Source organism: Chaetomium globosum, genomic scaffold, assembly GCF_000143365.1.
Source record: "Chaetomium globosum CBS 148.51 scaffold_4 genomic scaffold, whole genome shotgun sequence".
NCBI lineage: Eukaryota > Fungi > Ascomycota > Sordariomycetes > Sordariales > Chaetomiaceae > Chaetomium > Chaetomium globosum.
The window spans coordinates 2,661,487-2,681,838 of NT_165979.1; the positions used below are offsets into that span (position 1 = coordinate 2,661,487).

The 20,352-nt window shown below is 56.3% G+C and overlaps 6 protein-coding genes across 6 annotated transcripts; 2 read left to right on the top strand and 4 right to left on the bottom strand.

The window, feature by feature from the left end:
* Window positions 1-2,223: 2,223 nt before the first annotated feature.
* CHGG_04596 (uncharacterized protein) lies at window positions 2,224-4,368 on the bottom strand (the record flags this gene model as incomplete). The annotated part of the gene is made up of 6 exons (XM_001223809.1): window positions 2,224-2,479; window positions 2,608-2,835; window positions 2,926-3,255; window positions 3,544-3,902; window positions 3,969-4,135; window positions 4,191-4,368. 6 exons carry the CDS (start codon window positions 4,366-4,368, stop codon window positions 2,224-2,226), a joined length of 1,518 nt encoding a protein of 505 aa, XP_001223810.1.
* Window positions 4,369-8,172: 3,804 nt separating this feature from the next.
* Window positions 8,173-9,189, top strand: CHGG_04597 (uncharacterized protein; the record flags this gene model as incomplete). The annotated part of the gene is made up of 3 exons (XM_001223810.1): window positions 8,173-8,570; window positions 8,627-8,678; window positions 8,773-9,189. The coding sequence occupies 3 exons, from the start codon at window positions 8,173-8,175 to the stop codon at window positions 9,187-9,189; spliced, it is 867 nt and encodes a 288-aa protein (XP_001223811.1).
* A 628-nt stretch (window positions 9,190-9,817) lies between these two features.
* CHGG_04598 (uncharacterized protein) lies at window positions 9,818-12,854 on the bottom strand (the record flags this gene model as incomplete). Its single annotated transcript, XM_001223811.1, has 4 exons — window positions 9,818-9,892; window positions 9,949-11,954; window positions 12,010-12,609; window positions 12,695-12,854. 4 exons carry the CDS (start codon window positions 12,852-12,854, stop codon window positions 9,818-9,820), a joined length of 2,841 nt encoding a protein of 946 aa, XP_001223812.1.
* Window positions 12,855-14,105: 1,251 nt separating this feature from the next.
* CHGG_04599 (uncharacterized protein) lies at window positions 14,106-14,585 on the top strand (the record flags this gene model as incomplete). The annotated part of the gene is made up of 1 exon (XM_001223812.1): window positions 14,106-14,585. One exon carries the CDS (start codon window positions 14,106-14,108, stop codon window positions 14,583-14,585), a length of 480 nt encoding a protein of 159 aa, XP_001223813.1.
* Window positions 14,586-15,568: 983 nt separating this feature from the next.
* CHGG_04600 (uncharacterized protein) lies at window positions 15,569-16,614 on the bottom strand (the record flags this gene model as incomplete). The annotated part of the gene is made up of 3 exons (XM_001223813.1): window positions 15,569-15,793; window positions 15,871-16,540; window positions 16,598-16,614. The coding sequence occupies 3 exons, from the start codon at window positions 16,612-16,614 to the stop codon at window positions 15,569-15,571; spliced, it is 912 nt and encodes a 303-aa protein (XP_001223814.1).
* Window positions 16,615-17,599: 985 nt separating this feature from the next.
* CHGG_04601 (uncharacterized protein) lies at window positions 17,600-20,044 on the bottom strand (the record flags this gene model as incomplete). Its single annotated transcript, XM_001223814.1, has 1 exon — window positions 17,600-20,044. One exon carries the CDS (start codon window positions 20,042-20,044, stop codon window positions 17,600-17,602), a length of 2,445 nt encoding a protein of 814 aa, XP_001223815.1.
* Window positions 20,045-20,352: the final 308 nt, after the last annotated feature.

The window sequence follows — 20,352 nt, forward strand, 5'->3', positions numbered from 1 at the left end:
GTAACGGCCACATACGTATGTACTCTGTGGCTTTCTGCCCGAAGGTACCTTAGCTGACTTTTAGCTGCATATGCAAGAAGGTCAAGCGTATTTGCCTATCGGCCGAACCACCCAGCTTTCCGGACGAGACGTCGGAACAGTCGCCACTCATCCGTTGGAAACCAGAAACCGGCAGCGATCGTCACAGCCAGCCTTTTCATGTGGCTTCGATTGAGTCTCCCCCGCTTCCCCCACACACACCTTCCCCAACACTTCCCCAGACTAACACAACATGAGGCAGGAGTCACTTGTTTCCCCTCGTGGCTTGCAGGCTGATCGAAGCCAAGATCTGACGTCGGGTGCTTTTGCCGGGCCTGCTGACCTCCATCGAGAGATGCACTCAAGAGGGAAAGGCGGGGAGGCTCTCTCACTCACTCCATGCTCCGTTCATGAGGCAGGCTAGCTCAAAAGAGGTTGCACACATACACCAACACCACTCCGCACTGCCCGACCGAATGGATGTACGTCTGTCTGTATGTGGGCATGTCCTTCGTACCTCTGGATGTCTGCACCCACGACCACCCACGGAATACTCCGCAGCAAAACGCCCAAAGGACACGATATCCTCACCATAGTTCACCCAAACCAGGTTCAAACCACATGTCCTGCATTTTTTTTCTTTTTTGCACCCGTCCCTCAAACGTAACATAACTTTTTGCCGCCGGACCGCGTAGCAGCAGTAACGTTGGGACGTGGCAGTCGCATTGGTAGCCGCTGGCCTAGCGGTCCCTGGCAGAGAAAAAAAAGGCGCTGAATGAGCTGCGTGCGACAACGCAAAGCACGAAGGGTTCCATCCAGGCCCTGCGGTCCGAAGCGTGTAAATCTCTGCTTTCGGGGTCGCAAGCAAAAGCCAGGGTGGGGGGAAGGGGGGGGGGGGGTGGAAGGTGGCAGGTGGTTGGCGGGCTGGCAAGTCAGGTAGGCGTCAAGTTGCCTTGGAGAAAAGAGGTGGTCCTCTTCATGGCTGTGCACCACACACAGCTAAACGTCACCTCTTTTCCTCTTCTTTGTTTTTCCACCCACTCATCTGCCATGGCACAGACGGGAGGCTGAGGAGTGGGCCGACCGACGGCACAACCGCGCGGCGGAAGCGGCGCGCGATGGTACCTTGGGGACAGCGCTGGCGGCGGATTGCGCACGACTGCGCCGGTGACTTCTAGCCGATGACGATGGCAGCGGGAATTTCATCCCTTGGCCAGGAACTTCATCTCCTTGCCCAGGACGTCATTTCCATGGCCCAGCGTAAAAGCGCATTGCCACTACGACCAAGGCATTGCAGAAAAAAGATGAGGGCCTCGTTTAGGTAGCAAAAGCCTCACTCGCCTCACTGCCGGCGCGCATCGCGAGTGATCAACCCCCCCCAACAAATATATCCCCAACACTGATGCTCACTGATGCTCGCTGATGCTCGCTGATGCTGGCTGGCTGTGACTGCCGCCAAGGGGCCAAAAGGGTTGGGTTAAAACCCGGATCTGCAAACCCCTAATGCCGAAATACCCTCAGCCCGAGATATGGTGGGTAAAAGCAGAAAGATAGGCTCAGAGGCCACAGAAACGCCAGGAAGACAACCTTGGCCCATGCAGCCTGTATTCATTCATTCAATCATTCATTCCCGCCAGCACCGGCCGGGCGCTTGTGGTCGGCCCGTTTTGCTGCCGTCAAATCCACACATATGCTGTGCTCTCTATGGATGGATGGATGGATACCAGGGCGCTTGTCTGCCTGCCTGCCTGCTTGCCTGGCATGCTTGCTTTGCTTTGCTACGTGTGCCTTGTCCTGGCGCCTCGGTCTTGATACCCGGCTGACTGCCCCTGGATTCCCGAGGAGAACGCTCAACAAAAGCCTCAAAAAGCCCAAGCCGCTTAGTCCGAGCAGGCTTGTCCCCAGTCATCCGCCTAGGCGAGGACAAGTAGGCGAGGTAGAAAAGCGCAGTTCGCTTCAGCATGGACCTTGCAGGCGCCATTCGGCCGGCGCGAGCGAGCCCAGCACTCGGCGAGATACGCAAACGCACCTCGCCAGCAACGCAGGCAAGCAAGCAAGTGCAAGCAAGTGCAAGCAACCCAAACTACCCACTTCTCACTCCCTCTCCACCATGCGATGCCATGCCAAACCCACCCTCCCCCTTCCCTCTCAGACTCACTCTCACTCTCTTTCTCGCTTTTCCCCTCCCAAGTCCTCTCTCCCCTCTCACAGCCTCAGCACCTGCACCCTGCCCCCAATGCCATCATACACGCACGTGTTGTCGGCGGGGATGTACTGCTTGGTCACGATCTTGATGGTCTCCTGCGCCACCATGCCGCCCGTCAGCGCGGCGACGTTGTGCAGCTCGCCCCCGGCGGCCCGCGCCACCTCGTGCGCGGCCTGCACCACGCCCTCCCGCTTCTCCGCGCCGGGCACCGCCTGGGCGACCGCCGCGAGGATGGCGTCGGCGCTGAAGCCCCCGCTGTTGTCGTTGTTGTTTTTGTTGTCAGCTGCTGCTTCCCGTTGCTTCGCTTCTGCCTCCGCCTTCGGGTTTGTGGTGGTGGTGGTGGTGGTGGTGGTGGTGGTAGTGGTGGCGGTGGATAGACCCACGTGGGCTGTCGCTTGGAGGGCGAGGTAGATTGGTAGCAGGGAGAGCGGGGAGAGCGAGAAAGCGGCGGTCTCGTCGTTGGCGAACTCGCGGTCTGGTAAGTCAGCGGTGGCGATGCCACCCTTTCGTTAGTCTTTGACTCCTTGCTCTCGCTTCCTTCTCGCTTCTTGTTCGCTTCCCCGCCTTCTTCGTGTTGACGGGGCCGATACGTGTGGAGATGGATGACTCGTCTTGCCCACAGAGCAAAGCCGACACCATCCCAGGGTGGTGTGGATGAGGGGGGGGCTCGGGGGAGGGGAGGGGGGGGTCTGAGTGCTTACCCGCCGCTGCCTTCAAACGATCTGCTCTGCTGATCTTCGCACCGCTGCTGCTTGCCCCTCCACCCCGTCGCATTGATTAGCTTGACAAAGGCTGCATTCTTGCAGAAGAGATCCACTTCTGCGGGATTGACGTGCTCGCCACCCGGCGAGGCCTGTACTATTTCCAGTATCTTGGCGGCGTCCTTGCGTGCCTTGGCCTTGTAGATGCCTTGTAGCTGAATGTACACCTTAGACTGCGCCTTCATGTCGGGCAGCTTGCCAGGAAGGGGTAGGCATTGATGCTCCTCGTAGAACTTCTTGACGGCGTCCGCGATGAGCCAGAACCCCGACCTCTGCTCGATCTAGCGTCTCGCGTCAGCATAGGCGAATCCTCGGCTGGGGTACTCGGATGGGGGACTTTACTGGGTCCGTATGCTCGTACTCGAATACCTCCTTCAACCCGGACGGCAGAGACGGCCGGACCACCGTTTTGACAACGGCAGCAGCCGCTTCCTCGAAATTCTCCTCGCCACCTTCCGGGTTATTGGTCCTCGCTGCAGCCTGCACGATCTTGCGGAATTCGGCCTTATTCCTTAAATGCTGTGGGGTAATTGCCGTCGTGTGCCGCTTTCCACTGACTCGAGGTAGTGGAGAAGGATCACCACATATGGCAGGTGACCGTGCTCGAAGTTGTCTAGGCCGTCGATATCCTTGGTCAACTCCTCGGCAAAGGCCACCAGCTCCGGCCAGGGGTTCAGCAGCCGCAGGTCAGTGGTTGCCGTCTCGTCTGGGTGGGTGTCGACAATTGGGAAGGCCCCTGGGAGGTTAATCTGGAAATAGGAGTAGAACCCAGCAGAGTGAATCGCCACGAGCGGGGTCTTGTGCTGCTGGCCATAGGCCTCGAGCCGTGAGAGCTGCTCTGGGCGAATCGGGTGCGTGTACATGATGACGGTGAACACCGGGGAGTCATTCAATAGTGAGTCCAGGGTCTTTGTGTCCTATATTGACCACGTGAGCATGTGGTCTCCCGCAGAGAGTCGAGACCAGTTCTGTCATTGACCTACCTCATTGGGATACCAGCTGCCTTGGACATCCGGGTTGAGCTCCAGGATGAGCTCGGTCAGGCTCTGGGCCCGAGACGTGCCTAGGCAGCTGTCGTCCAGGAAGAAGTTGACACCCAGGTCGGCCTCACTGACTCGAGACTCATCGTAGATGGCGAAGCGGCCGATGCCTGGAGCGGGGTATTAGCACCGAGCTCATGCCAAGTGAGGGGATTCTCACAGTACCTGGCAATACGAGATTCTTCAGAGTCTCTGCACCGACGGTCCCCGCCCCTGAGTTCACTAGGAGTATGTTCGCCGACTCTAGCGCTGCCTGGCCGCTCGCAGCCCACAAACGGAGTTGTCGATCATATTTCCGTTCCTTTTCTGAGGGCCCGTGAAGAATCGGAGGAGTCTGGCTCATGATGATTTCTGTCATGCTGTTGTGAGTACCGAAGAAACAGTCCACTGTTGTGTCGAAGTTCTCGGATGTCGAAGTCGTGAGCATGGGGTTGTGCTGCTTCGTGGGGTTCGATGCTGTGGATCATGGCGGTTGGCTGATTGCTGAGCGACAGCTGATGCCTGTCGGGTTGCAGCGCACAGTAAGAGGTGAGTGTTGCGGACGGTGTGGGGCACGCCCGAACAACGACTTCAATTGAGTTCTGTCATTGACTATCAACAAACTGTGTATCAGTATGAACATCGGGATGAAAAGCCTTTTTATTTTTTTTTTTTTTTTTTTTTTTCACTTTTCCTCCCATTATACAGCTTACAATATGAAGAAAATGTTCCTCCCAAAGAGACCTCATTCTTTAAGCCTGAGTTCCTGGCATCAAACCCTTGTAAATCTGTAATTGGGAAGGAGCAACGTCATCAATGGATGAGTTGCAACTTCCTTCTTTTGTAGTTACTATGGGGTGTCAGCACTGAGCTACCTAACCTGGAAGGAAAGGACGCAAAAATCTCCATCAGCGTCACAATTTTCCATTTTCTTTCGTTGCCATTGCACCTTCCCGATGCCTTCGAGGTGACACTCGCTGAGGATCGACCAGCTTCCGCTGAAGCCCGGTGAACAATTGCTTGGGCGGATAATCCGACGAGACGGAATGGAGCAAAGCCTAAGTTGCAATGTGCAAGATTGTGGTGCGCAGCTCACAGAGCAGGCAGTCGTGACGGTGTGCAGGTGAGTCGCTGCTCTCTTCGTTGCAACCCCCAACCGCCGATGCCCTACCGGCAAACAACTAACCCCGTCTGGAGTCATGTTATTTGTCTACGATGCGCAAACAGCCACGGGTTTTCCGATAAAGCACCTTACACTTGTCCGATCTGCAACCAACCTCTGAACGCGTCTGAAGTATGCGAGCAGCTTCTCCAGCCCTCGGAAGAGTGGAAATCCGTAGCCTTGAGCGGCCTTGGCCCTACTGTCGTCATGGAGTGCGCCGGGAGAGCCCTAAGCTTCTGGTCATATCAGATGACGAATCAAATGTCTGTTCTTTTTTCACTCCGAGCCTTGTTGGGCTGCGGCTTACTGGTAGAAGCTCATCCCAAGCGCGGAGAAACGGCAAGCTGAAAGACTACTGCGCTGAACTTCAGGGAGAGATCGAGAATATATGGGGTCAGGCCAATCAAAGGATTACCACATTGACTTCCAAGATCCGAGGTTTGTCCATACCCATCAAGGAGTCTTGCCTCCATTATTAACGCAGCTTAGACATGGAACGCGAGGAACACACCCTGAGGCGCCAGTGTGAAGACCTTCGCCTCACATTGGAGAACCGAACCAGGGAGTTGTCACAATCGCAAGAGCTCTACAGCAAACTGAAGCGAAGGGTTTTACTCGGACAAGCTCAGGATACGCCGCCCAGTGTTTCGAGATCTCGCACCCCCATCCAGCCAGCCGCCACAGGAGACGCAGGACAGGCCCAGTCACAGTTACCACGCTCTATATTGCCCGTTGGCGCTAGAACGGGGGCCACAAACTACTTCCCGGCCAGCCCTGGGTATTCAAAACCCCAGAACTCGGCGTCTCTACTGGACTGGAATCAATCAGCGTCTTCTCGTTGTAAGGGTCTTCCACTACGCCGTACTTGAGAATAAGCAGCTGATCACACAGAGATAGCGGTGCCCGCTACACCATCTAGTAACTTGCCCGTCAGAAACCCGAGGTCCTTAGCGTTTGTGTCTACGCCGAGAGCGGGGGTGGATGCCGCATTATCCGTCCCAAGGTCAGGCCGGTTTCATCAGACGGCGAACGCTGTTCACGGTGATGTCACAGACGGTCCAAGAGGGTTATCAGAAGCCCAATTAGATGTTGCTGCTGAGAGTCGCCCGCTTGGTGGGCGTGCTCCGGACATTTCCACGGGCAGGCCTCCCGTAGGGAGAGCAGGCGGTTCGTGTTACCAGATCCCCGCGCATTTTTTGAAGCTCACTAGAACCAGCAGTTTCAGTCGTACCCCGTGGCTCTCCGCAGTCGACGGCGAGACGAACATCACAACAGTTTGAACTTCCAGGCCCGATATTTCGCCGCCCTTGACTCGATTGGCACTTTGTTTCAGCGCCAATGTTTCGTTTAGACAGCCGAAGCGATACTGAAAGGCGGAGGCCGCCCAGGTCGAAGGGGCGCGGTACTATCATCTTCGGCATCCACGATATCCGGGTTGGCAGACCATTCTGACACTCACTGCGCCCATCTCAAAAGAGCTCTGGCCAAACCTGGCCCACAGAGGAGGGGATGCGCTTGAGCCTCAGAGACCCGCTTTTCAAATGCCGGGCTCCTTGCAAAGCTTGCGAGAGCTCCCGCCGAAGCCGTTCTCTCCGCTTGAGGCCCACTCGGGATGTTTCGATGCGCTGCTACGTGAAAGCTCCTATTTCGTATGTTTTTCATGCAATTGGCTTCGCCAACAACATTCTCCCCGTTCTGCGCGAGGGAGGTTGTTTGATCGACGAGGCTACTGAGTGAGAATCAATGTTTCGAGATACACTTGTTCTGATCACCGCGCACTAATTCCAGACCAAGAACGAGAAACAGAAACGCACATGAATCAAGCGGACTTGCAAACGATGGTGGTCGTGACCCCAACGACTAGTATCTCCAACAATCGATTATCGATGGCAACCTTTCCCCTGGCACAGTGGGAATATTTTGGTTGGTGGGGCAACAGTCTGAACTGGGTCTGCACAGACTCACAAGACGAGGGGATCACGACGCTCTGCTTCGTACGAACTGTCAAAAACACGCCGAGGACTTGTGGTCGAGCAAGTCATATCGTCGGCGACCGGGAATAAGAGCCTCAGGATCTTTTCGTGTGTCCATAGCGTCAATCCCAAGTCAATCATTGGATCAGTCGAGTCGAAACAATCGCCGAGAGGAGCCAACGTCCGTGCATCCGGGGGCATCAAGTTTCAAGCCAAGCAGTGATGAGGCAAACCCCTTGGTTGCAGCGGACGGCCGGCTTCCCGGCACTCGAGTCCCGCTCTCGATGTTACCTTGGGCGTCTGCTTGAGTTTGTTCTGTTTGAGCTTGTTCCAACGCGAAACCTTGTTGGGGCTGAGCCGGGACTGATTCGGAACATGCGAAGAAGTTCAGTTCGCACGCCTCTCTTCTCCAGATGGCTCACAGCTGGCGGTGGCTTGGAGGTTGTGCTGATCTCATTATTCTGTTCAGCCCTATCGTATAGAGAGAAGATCAGCCAACTTCAATGCTGAGGTGCTGATCTATTCTAAGCTTGTGATTCGCAACACAGATCGCGATCTTCAGGATCCACAATCAAGGTAGCTAAGGACCCGCAGCATACCCGGGTTTGATCGAGGCTGAAAGTCTGGGATGTATCGTATGTTATGAACAAGGGCACGGACAAGCTTATGGGGAAGGGGCAGGGGGCGCGCAATTCGAGATCTTGAGACAACCCCATCCCAATCACATCTTGATACCGCGGTCGGGCACCTTCGCGGAGGTGGCTGGGTTTTGCCAAGGTGTGAGGATAGTTACCCTCAAGTTGGGTTATGGCCAAGATGTAGGATGAGTTACGGCAGTCGACACCGCGGACTCGACCTCGGAGATGTCTATATAATGGGCTTGATCGGCACTTCATACAACCTCTTTTCAACCAGCATCACTCACAGTCCAGGAGACAAGCTAGCCACAGACCCTCGACAACTTCTCTTCTTTCTCCTGCAGGACAGGTCTTTGATACTACACCTTGCTCAATAATCACACCATAAACTCACGATGGCTTCAACCAAGACTCTTCTGACTCTCGCCTTCTTGGCAACAGCCCAACTTGTTGCGGGCCATGGCGCCATCATCGCAGCCGTTGGCGACGCTGGAGGTACCGGCATGGGCCTCGGTGTCGACACCAGCACCCCCCGTGATGGCACTCGTCGCAGGCCGTTTCAGCAGGACTCGACCCGCTTCCGGGGCGACGCAGCCGATACCGTGGGCGAAACCATCGGCGCCGGCGACAACCAACTCGAGGCCGGCACCACGGCCATCATGGCCGAGACGGGCGACTCGCTGCCGCAGGTCACGGCCGGCGGCGAGCTGCAGATGACGCTGCACCAGGTGAACGGCGACGGCGCGGGCCCCTACACTTGCATGATCAACGCCGATGGCACGGCGCAGACTTGGTAAGACTTCTCTATCCCGCACCTTACACCAGACTCCATAACTAACAATTACTTAGGACCAATATCCAGGTCACCCAGAACGTCCCAGGCCGCAATTCTCGCAACCGCGTAAGCATTTCCTACTCCCTCCCATCCTTCACTCCAACCCCCTACTCCCAATCGGCCCATTCAACCGACACTAACCTCTCCACCACCGAAACAGGATGGCTCGGCAACGGACTTCCCCCTCGTCGCCTCCATCCCCGCCACCCAGACCTGCACCGGAACAGTCGCGGGCCAGGAAGACGTCTGCCTGGTGCGCTGCCAGAACTCGGCGCGCGCGGGCCCCTTTGGCGGCGTCGTGCCTGTGCAGATGGTGAACGACAACGCTGGCGCTGGAGCCGGAAACGGGGCCGCCGGGAATGGAACCGCTGACGCCGGCACCGGCGCCGGCACCGGTGCTGGTGGAGACGCAGCCGCCAACGCGTCGACCCGGGCCAAGAACGCGCGGCGCGCGCTGGCGAGGCGCGTCCGCGAGTCCGAGGCCAAGCTCGCCCGCCTGCGGAACCGGGCCGTCGCGCTGGCTGAGGACCTCGGCGATCCGGATGTCCTGGCTGAGGTGCTTGAGGACTGCGAGTGAGTGAGTGATGCAAGCAGGCAACCTGCGAGGTGGGGGGAGCGCGGGCGGTGGGGTGGGGTAGTCGAGGGAGAGGAAGATTGTACAGTTTACGGGTGATGGTGTAAAAGGGTGGAAGAGGGGAAGAGTGGGAAAGGGGGATGGATGTTGGTATTGTTGGGATTACGAGACACGCTCCTTACGATTGACGAAGTGCCTTGAAGGTACCCGCTATTACTATCTTTAACTTTTAGTTGTTTATTGTATCAGCCAACGCCTTGTCTGGCATATTAACTGATTTACATGAGGAAGTCGGAGCGACCAAGGGTGTCTGTTGCATTGGTTGTCGTATTCTCCGTGGTGAGGGGCTGAGAATTAGAAACAATGGACACCACACGCTTGGTTCGGAACACTGTTGACATATTGCTATCAGCACTCCGTCTTTCCAAAGTCCACCAAACGGGTCTATCCTGAGCCGCATGCAACCAACACCAACCACGGAGACAAAACGGCACGCTCCGCCAACAACCGCCCACATCTATTGACAATGGTATCTCATCCACAACCCCAGCGCCACGCTCTGCAGTCGAGTCATGCATAAACACGTAAACATAGGCCATCATCGTCTATACATCTTCCTTGCGGATCTCCTTTACAATGAGTCTGGAAACTTGTCCCGGACAGGGGTCGACGGACTCTGTAGTCTCTGAGACATGCTATAGGGAGCCTGTGTTGTGTGTCAGTATCAACCTCGGTAGGATCAGAAGAGAGAAGAAGACTTACAAGCACTTCCTTCGCGCTGCATATCCGCCAAGCTAGTTTCCGGACGTCTCCGTCAGCCGGCACGACGGCCGGCGCAAACTCAACACCAAACATATGATGAATGGCGTAAACGACCCTCTTGGCATACTTGCTGTCCCGCTCGACATGTGCACCGAACCGCTCCTCGACAGTAGCAGGAGCAATATCGGGATCGCGGTCCAGGCAGTTGCGGACGATGGGCAGAAGAGCAGCCTCGACCTCCCGAGGACCGGTTACCTCAGTGTCCTCGTCGTCCACCTTGGCCAAGCGCACCTCGAAGGGTTCTGAGATGGCCATAACATTGTGGCCACTGTTGTGGTGGTAGCGGAACTCGAAGACGCCCTGCGTCCACCACAGCTTATCACCCTCGAAGACCATCTCGCCCTGGACAAAGTCGACTTCCGGGCACGGAGACTTGGCCGGTTGATCCCACGAGACAATGCCTTCGTCGGTGGTGGTGTCGTACTGGCTGGGGCGGGCCGGCACCCAGCGGCCAAGGGTGGGGACCTCGGTGACCTCGCGCGACCGGTTGTCCGTGACCATGTAGAGGCCGACCCAATCTTTCTTGCTGTGGTTGGCGGGCGCGGTCCACTTGACGCGGATCGGCGCGCCGTACTCAAACACCTTTGTCTTGACCGCTTTGGACACACGGGCGTTGGCGCTCTCCTTGCCGGTGGCCTTCTCGTCGGCACCCACTAAAGGTGTGCCCTCCATAGAGATGCTGTAGTGCTTAGGGTCATAGCCGGCAAGGTCAGGCGAGATGCGGCTGAGGGTGAGGCGAGCAGGATACTTGTTGAACAAGGCCGACGTGTCCCTGGCGATGGTTGAAGATCCGGCGCCCAGCTTTGTACGAGCGACATCGACGAAGTCGTCGAAGAAGTGCTTGGAGTCCTCCCAAACCTTGTCCACGCTCATCTGCAGGCCCTTTACGGGCTCGGGAAGCGAGCGCTTGATGAACTTTGTCAGGCCGGCCTCTTGGCGCAGGTTCTCGCCGTAGATCTTTTGCATGTGCGGCTTCTCGACATATGAGATGAAGCCGAGGGTCAGGATATGCCCGATGAGCGCAATCAGAAAGATGGGGCTGCTCCAGGTGATGAGGGCCATACCCCATAAACCAGCAGTGCCGATGACGCGCTCCGGGTTGTTCAGGAAGCGGTAGATGGACTTATAAGTGAGCTTTCCGGTGCTATCGAAAAAGAAATCACCGTAGAACCAGCCGAACTCGCCAAGGGACTCGTAGATGCTGGTGGCGGTCCAGATCTGAAGTGCCACCAAGCTGATGCCAACCACGTGCTTCAGGAGGACCCAGCCGTAGCCCCAGTCCGCCGGATAGTTGTACATCTTCCAGCACGCAGCGAGGAATGAGACGTAGCACAGAGTCATGCTCAAGTGGTACATGCCCTTCCACTGACGCCAAGCCTCCGCCGCAGTTTCGCCAAACTTGAGGAAGTGCCTGGTGAACATCTTCTCGTTGGACTGCTTGGTCAAGATGACGCCAAGACCGACCGAGTACCACAGGCGCCAAACGATGGCGTTGACCACGAAAAGGGCCTGGTAGATCGGGGTGGACGGAGTGACGAGGGCAAGAGCCGCGAAGCAACCGACGAGGAGTACAGAGGTGTAATCGGTGATGCGGAAAGGGTCAAAGTTGTGGACGCCAACCATGTTGTGGACGGGCAAGGGAGTCGACGGGGTCTTGGTTGATTTCCTGAAAGACTCGGCGGTGGCTTCGGAGCTGCTAACCTCGGACTCGGCACGCTGGCGAGGCGGGGGCGGATTGTACGTCTTCTCGATATGAGGGTTCTCGACAATGGCCAGGAAGGCAAACTGGGCGGCGTGCGCAAGGATAGAAATGAAGAGCACGTCGTAGCTCGCTGCCATCATGGAGATACCATAGTACCCGGCGTAACCAATGGAGTACATGGGGTGCGGGGCCATCTCGAACACACCGTCAAACGTAAGCTCCTGCTCAATGAGGTAGAAGAAGTCTGTAAGAGTCAGCATCACTGCAACAAAGTCTCAACGGGATAATTTGTCACTTACCGCCCCAGTACCAGGCGTAGTCCTTGACGACTCGGTGCGCATCCAGCTTGACCCACAGGTTGAAGCCAACGAGAGCGATGCCGATGACCCAACGGGCGGCAGCAATGGCAAAGCCCTCGCTTACCGGCTTGTGGGCGCATACGATGGCGAACAGGCAGTATGAGACAAAGTCGCACATGAGAATGAGATCCACGACGCGGCGGAAGACAAGCCAGGTGTTGTACTCGAGGGGTGCCTCGGCCATCTTGTAATCCTTGGGGATCTTGGCCTCGAGCTCATTTTGGAGTAGCTGGTAGAGCCACGGGCGTGGGTTCTTGCCGGTAGACGGGTTCTCAAAGAGCTGCATCCGCTTGGCCCAGATAACCATAAGCTTATAGTTGGATTGGACGGTCAAGAGATAACCTATCCCCACATTGTACGAAGCCCGCCAGAAGAGGAAGATAAGAGCAAAGATGGGGCGCTTAAGGCTTGAGGGGAGCGCGTATGCGGCCCAGATATGTAGGGCTAGGATTGCCAGAACCAGAACGTCGGAGAGGTTTTTAGGTTCGCGGGGGTCGAGGAGTTGTGACACCATATCGTGAGTTTCGGGTACGACGAAAACTGGAGGTGCACACAGGCAAAACTCGGTCAGCATTGCGCCCCCAACCATGGCCGTCCAACCTCGTGGAATTGGAGGTTTGCATACCTGTTCCATCCGGAGTGCGGCCATACGTCTTATTAGGACGAGCCTCCCTCTCCTTTTCTGTCACAGCCTCGGGCGCGGTATCAGTTGAAATTGACGATGCGGCTCTTGCTCGATGGCGGACATTGTCGAGCCCAGAGGGCTCGGCTGTCGATGTGCTCATTCTCAAGATTCGGTGTTGAAGACCGATTAGCAGAGATAAGCGTTGAGCTTTAGTAGCATCACCGGGGAAGCAGTGATGTTTTGCGATGTTTAGGAAAACGATAGGAATGTGGGAATGCCCGAGGGGCAATGTCGAGTTCGCTCGTGTGACACCTGACCCCCAGACAGACCAACAGGTCTCGTAACGCCAAGACAATTTAAGCTTGCCGTGCCGCCACGAAAGCGTGGGTGGGAGTGAGTGCGCTTTGGTCGACTTGGGTAATGAATATTTTAACAAGCCGGGTTTGCCGCTGACAGGATTCGAAAACGACGTCACAAAAACAGGGCGGTTGTTGTAAATTGCCGGCAGTTGTACAGTTGTCCTGGGTAGAGGTCCAATTCACCGGGTGACAGTTGGCAATTGGCAAGGCTTGTTCGTTGACCGGGGATCCTGCTTTTTTTCACATGCTCTCCCCGTGGAGCACTTTTGTGGGTTGCCCATGGGGCCCTCGATCTAGCCAGTCGGATGGCTTGCGGGGCGTGAACAGAGAGACCCGCATCTTCTCTCGGCCAGTTTCCAGGGCATTCCAGCGCATTGGTCCCTGGCGGTTCGTGCTCGGTCGTTGCGCAAGACATCCCGTCCTTGATCTTGGCTCCTTGGATGTCCATCAACGGTTCCTGAAAAAAATATGTTTCGGAGTTGCATCGACCTGGATCCAAGAGCCTGGGTGCAGCAGGGCATGTGCGACCATTCAACTGTCCACGCCGCCGACGTGCATATGTGCTGGCGTCTCATTGGGTTTGATGAGGTTGTCATGCTTCGAGAACCATCGGCCGTTGCGCACTTGTCAGCCAGCTGCCATAGGCCGTCAGTGACCTTGATCTTTCCTTGGCTCCAGGGGTCTTCAACATCGCATGAACTTGATGGACACTGGTATTCTCCGGACCCAACAAGGGAGTTTGTGGTCTCTCCAATGACGAGAATTCTTTTCATAGACCCGACAAGGTAGGGCAGGCGAGGAAATGGTAGGGAGTCACAGAGGGAGGGAAGGGCGGGGAAATAAAATCAGAAGCTGGTCTCCCTTGATGTTTCCCTCTTTCTTTTCTTCGTTTCCTCGGCTCTGGTTCTAGAATCCCTCCTCACTTACTCAGTCACTCGTTCATAAAACAAAACAAAACAAAACAAAAAACAAGGCCTCACCACAGCCTGTCCACTCTTTATCAAATGTTCCGCACGCCCAAAGCCACCACTACAACCACCACCACCACTACCATGCCCCGCCAAACCAACCCACCCCGTCCCCGGACCCCCTCCCTCCCCGCCACAGAAGACGGCGACTCCAAGCCCCTCCCCGACCCCTCTACCGACAAGCCCCAACGCCCCGGCACCTCCGGCACCGAAGCGGCGCTCAAAGTCACGCGGCGCCAGGCGTCGGAAAAGTTCCGGCAGGCGGAGCGCGCGGAGCGCGCGTACCGAGCCAAGAAGCGGTCGGCGGCGACGCGGGCCAACTATGCCGACGCCAAGGAGCACTTCAAGCAGGGGCGTGAGCACTTTGGGCTCGGCCTGCGGCTGCTGACGGCCGTCGTCAAGGGGTGGCCGTACGTGCTGCGCGAGAAGCGCGAGGCGCGCCGGCTGAAGGGGGAGGAGGAGAAGCGCCGGAAGGTGTTGGAAATGAAGAGGAGGCTGGATGAGAAGTTGGGGGAGGGAGATGGGGGCGCGAGGGAGGAAGGGGAGGAGGTGAAGGTTGTTTGAAGAGGTGGTGGGGGGGGGGGAGGTTGAAGAGGTGTGGGGTTTCCCAAAATGGGCAAGAGGGAGATGAAGACGGGGATGGAGAGAAGGATGAAAAGGGAGATGAAGAGGGAGGGAGAGGCACACACACACACTTGCGCAGACGCCCTTCGGTGCTTTACCGTTCGGCTTCTACATTCCGTCGTTCTTTTTTTCTATGTCTTCGTTCTGACTTCGTTTGCTTTTTCTGCCTTTCTGTTTATGGCTTACATCTGTTTGTTTGCTGTTATTCCACTCCGGTACGACGGCGCTGGCAAGTACCATGCGCCGTCAAAACCAGACACTCACTCTCAACTCGCCTCTGCGCAGCAGACTTTTCTTAGCCGTTCTGTTTTTGATTTGCTTTTCGCCGGCGTCAGCCGTAATACCCTTCTTGTACTAATGACTTGATGAGGCATGGATACGGTTATAAAACGGGGGCATCACGGCCGCTAGAATCTTCCCAGTTGGGTGGGAGACTGGTTTATCGGGTGGGGAAGAGCGTTCTGGCTGTGTTTAGGAGTCCCCGACTTGCCGTCTGCTTTGTCATTTACAGTTTGTCACTTGACGAAATATGGTTCAGAATTAGCAGGTGTGGTTGAAGGGGCGGGATTTGTGCGAAGCCCTTGATTTAATCATGCTTGAAGAAAAAGATAATAAACATTTTGCCCGGCATTAGTGTTCTCATGGTGTCGAATTAACCAAGTTGTGGCTCAACAACACTGAGGTCTGTTCATTCATGCGCTGGGCTAAACGACCGGACATTTGGCCTGGAGCTTGAATACCGCTCGCTCCCCCCCGAGGACATTACCAACCGCCCCAGTCATGGAAACAATCATCGCTGTAACCACATTGGAAGATATAGCTCGTTCATGAAGCCCGCAAACCGCAAAGCAAGCCGCTTTTGATTCCCAGTCTAGTCCCAATCCTCCCAGGCCACACACCCTCCTGTTTCATTGCCACTAAGCTTACTGGGCCTTTTTGGCAAACTCAACCCTCAAGATCAAATGCCTGAAACCAAAGCCGTCCATCTTGTTGCAAGCCTTGACGGCGTCGTCGCGGTCTGCGTAACTGATAAACGCAAAGCCCTTAGCCATACCAGTGTCGCGATCCTTAGCCAGGAAGACGCGAGTGACGCGACCGAACCGCTCGAACATGTCGCGTAGTTCTTGCTCCTCTGCCATCTCGGAGACCTGCGGTAAGATGACGAGGTTAGTAAGCAGTCCCACCAAGATACCCCGGTATAACACCAAGAGAAAAAAAAACCCACGTTTGTAACACGAAGCGTCGCCAAGTCGTCCCGTTCGCCATATTTGCCACCCATCCGCTCGCCCTGCGCACCACCGGCACCAGCACGCATCGCAGGCGGAACGTACGAGCCCTTCTTGCCAGCACCAGCCGCGCCAGCGGCCGCGGGCCCCGCAGCGGCTGGCTCGTCGCCCATGCCCGCAGCCACATCGGCGGGACCGGCCTCGCCGATGGGGGCCATGGTGTCCTTGTAGGGGCAGCGGGCGGTGAAATGCTCGCCGTTGCAGATACGGCACTTGACCTTCTTGTCCTTGAGCTTATCCTTCATGGCCTGGGCGTTGGGGTCGTTGGCCTCGTCCTTGGCCTCCTTGCGCCAGTTGACCGACGGCCGGAAGATGATGTTCTCGCCCACCGTCGTTGTGTCGGGCGCGGGGCCCTTGGGGTCGTTGGCCGAGTCGCCGAACTTGGCCCACGTCTTGCGTTCCGCCACCCGCGGATTGACCACCTCGCGCCGGACCACGTAGCGCACGCGCCGCGTCGCCTTGACCTTTTGCCCCAGGTCGTTGATCCGGTACTCAATGATGGTCCATGTTCCGTCCTTGTTCTGGATTTTTTGCGGCGGCGGCAGGTCCGTCGTCGGGGCTGTCGTTGTGGTTGTCTCCTCGAGGTCCTCGTCGTCCGCCCAGTCGTGCCTGGAAAGTCCTAGGTCAGAGCCGGGGATAAAGAAATATCGGGCCTTTCGTACTCACTTTGTTTGGGTCGCCATCTTTGCGGTATGTGTGATCTGGGATGCGGCGGGTCTGCGCGGTATCGCCTTGATCGATGTTGTCTGGTGGTCGGGGGTTTGGTGGGGGTGGGGAGTTGAGGTTCCAGGGCCGCCGAATTTTTGGGATATTCCAGTGTGGGGCGAAAATTGGTGGAAAAGGTGGAAGTTGGGTTGATAAAAATACAGTGCTTTAACTTGTTCTCCTTCCTCTCGGTATGTTGCACTGTTGGCCATTATCTAAACGGGAACCTACATTTAATTTCTGCCTGCTCCTACATGACGTACAGCGTATCTATTACCCCCTTTTACTTACACGTCACTTCGAGTTTTGGTTGCAGTAAGTCGGGTGCTGAAAGCAGGGGTACTGTGTAAAGCTGCATCTAGCACTGTCTATATATCGCAAAATGCACATGCCCACAGATGCTCAGTCAGGGGAACTCATGAGTCGAAAAGGGAAAAGGCATTCTCAAGGCAACGGAGCCGTTCTGTATCTCCCACCTAGCACGCATAAACCAAGCCGACAGAACATTTGTTCCGTGAGTGTACGGTCACAGTATGTTGTATCCACAGAGGGTGGCTTAATTAGTACAAGCGGGGATGGTAGATAACTCGCCGCCAGACTGTCCATGTTCGTTTTGATGGATCTATATAATTCAAGATACTACTATATCATCCAAAAAAGGGAAAAAAAAAAGGAAATAATGTCGTCGTCGACTGTCATCCGTTGGGTATAGCTTTCCTCATTAGATGCCCTCCACCCAACAGCAATTTAACATTAACACCAACCCTTCCCAAGACGCCTGACTACCCAAGCAGACGACAGTAAAACAAAATCAAACCCCCACCGGTCGTAGTTTCTATACAAAATCGTGAAAGACGTCGTTCTGTGGTACGGCGTACCCTGATTCGCCCCAAGGGGGGCGGGTGCTTCGTTCAGGACTGGAGTCACAAGAAGCTATACATTTCCGTGGAGGTAAAAAGTTCCTCAGATGAACCCTGGCGGTGGGCCATTCGTCCTTGGCGGGAGGGGAGGAAGAGCGCGGCTCGGAGGGGGAGCAGGTGGTGGCCCTTCGGCAGCCAGTTGTGACAAGCTCCGCCTCTGATAAGCCGTATGGGATGGCGGGTCGAGCCTGAGGTGCTGCGATGATCTCGGCACCGATCTTAACGTTGGCGTGTGGGGCCGTTGTGTCAAGTCTGGCCGGATGGAAGGAGGAGAGAGAAGGCCGGCCCTTTCGGTTTGCTGGGAAGACGAGCTGAGCCGCCGGCCTCGTGTTATCGGTTTTCCAGCTGCCAGAGGTCCTCGTTGAGGCTCCCCGTAAGTACCAAGTGACGTGCTGGACCTGGGTATGTCGTGGGGACTGGGGGGCGGCAGCCCGGGCGATGGGACCACGCTGTAGTCTTTCGAGTAGCGGTCCGATGGAGCATTGGAAGACCGGTGGTCCATAGGCAATGCAACCTCTGAGGGAGTTTCGTGTGTTGAAATGCCCGAGTCCCGAATCGACTCGTCCCGAATCCGCTTCGCCGCTTCGATTAGGGCTCGGTGCGGCGAAAGCAGGGTGATCGGTGAGGTGATCGGGGTAGCCGACAGAGGGCTTCTGGTGCCTTCAGTTGTCGTTCCGGCTCGGCTAAGGGCGGACAGGGCGGGCGAAGGGTGATCCTCAACCAACGACAATGGGCGCGGGTTGATGGACAAGGCTGACGGTGGTGGCCTCCGGGTGCTAGTTCGCCCAAGCAGGGAAGATGTCGTCACCTGTGTCGGTGGCATTCCCGAGGTATTCCTGCCAATAGAATGCCGTTTATTGGCACTCTGAAGCGCGTTGAAGTTGTGTGGGGATTGCGGCGCTGGTGGCAACTGTACACCTGCATCCGGTTGCCCGGAGTTTGAGAACGTCGATATCGGCCGGTGGGATTGAGCCGAGGCAACGCCCATCTCTAGAACGTGATTGATCGTCTGGAGCGACTGCCTCCGATCAATAATGGCCTTCGCGTTCGGTCTGAGCCTCGGATGCGACTGGTCCTCGGGTTCCGGGAGCTCGGGCATAGGATCGAACTCTCCAAAGGAATCTCGGACCGGCGAACACGCTGGCGATGACCCTACCGATGTGATCATAGTCCGCTGACCCGAGGAAATGAATGAAAGGCGATTATAACTGTCTCTCAGTGCGTCGAGTTGTCTGCCTTCGTGTGAGATGAAGCTCGCGGTCGATGTGCCATCGAACGACTGGTCGCGGACGGGGGCTTCGGGGCTGGGACTCATTATCGGTAGGCCCTGGTTCCATGATTGATCGGGAGGAGTCATGACTCGGGAGAATCGATCCGGATCTCTCGTAACTAGAGTCCTTTGGCTTGACTGATTTCTCAATCGCGCATGATCGTCTCCAGTCTTAGGTTTCCCTGTCTCTGACAAGATCTTCCGTCCGCCGAGCGTTTCGATCTCTCGCCGCAGCGTTGCAAGCCAGCCTTCCATGTCATCGACGTTCTCAAACACCATCAGAAAAGCGGATGATTGCCTCCGCTCTTGAACGCGGAAAGGAAGTCGTGCACGGAGAGAAGTTGGGGTACCAGGAACCCGGTCCATCTCTGCGACAGACGAAACTTGGATGACCCAATGACGGCCAGGAATAGCGTCGCTTGCAAATGCTGCCGAATCCTTCCCCAACTGGAGGATTCGTTCCGGGAGTCGATCGAAAGCGCCCTCGCCCGCATACTGCAGCAGATATCCCGAAGTGGCGAGGACGTAGATTTTGGTCGTCCACTCGAATCTCGACGTCGAACCGGACCCATTCCTTCGGTGCCCCCTCCTCGGTTTCTCTCCAATCGCGTCCTCGGGCGCATCAGTTGCCCTTGGACTCAATAACCCGGCGAGTGAGCCGCTGCCTTTGTGGGCATGCATCCGGAGAACGACTTCGGCGGGGACGGTACAGGCAGGGAGGTGGGCATGCTTGATGGCCTGTGGGTACGCTTGAAACAACCGAGGAGGGTCCCAAGAGGCGATGCCCTCCGGATTCGACTGCTGGCGGACAACGCTTTCCGATTTCTTGTGCTTCAAGGCCTGGCCGGCGGGTAGAACCTTAGAGAAGGACGAGAGCGAAATTTCGGATCGGTGTCCGGGTGCACTTTGGGAACCGTAAGGCCAATTGATCTCTGCCAACGAGGCCCGTATCCCCCCGAGTCTTTGGGGCGCATCTCGTGGTGAAGCTGGTCCTGTATCCGCATCAGACACGCCTTTGCCCCGGCCAAATATGTTCCTCAGTCCCAGCCTCGATTCCCGCCTGCGCGCCTTGTCCCCAGCTTCGGGCCGTAGCGGTATTCTGATTGCCTCTGCGGCCTCGGCATGCGGATCAGGGGGTCGTATCCTCCTAAGATGTGAACCTTGGCTGTTGCTGAGTTCCGGCCTCTCAGGGGAGGCCGGATCCAGGAAGTCGTGCATGTCCGTTGTGGTGGTTGCAAAAACGAGTGAACACGGCAAATGTACCGCTTAAACGTGGTATGTATTGACGAATGATGACGGTTTGGTATTCAAGTACCGCAATGCCCAGATCAGATCCATTCAGTCGGAAGATGCGCGTGTCATCAAGAAGCGCCGGGCGTGGATGCAAAAACGAGTGTGCTGCCACGGCAGATTCTATAATGCGTTGTTGTAAGACTTGCAGAGCAAGAAAAACAAATAAGAGGGAAAGAAGCGGCAGAAGGATGGGACGCAGACGCGTGAAAAAAAAAAAGGGTAAGCAATCAACA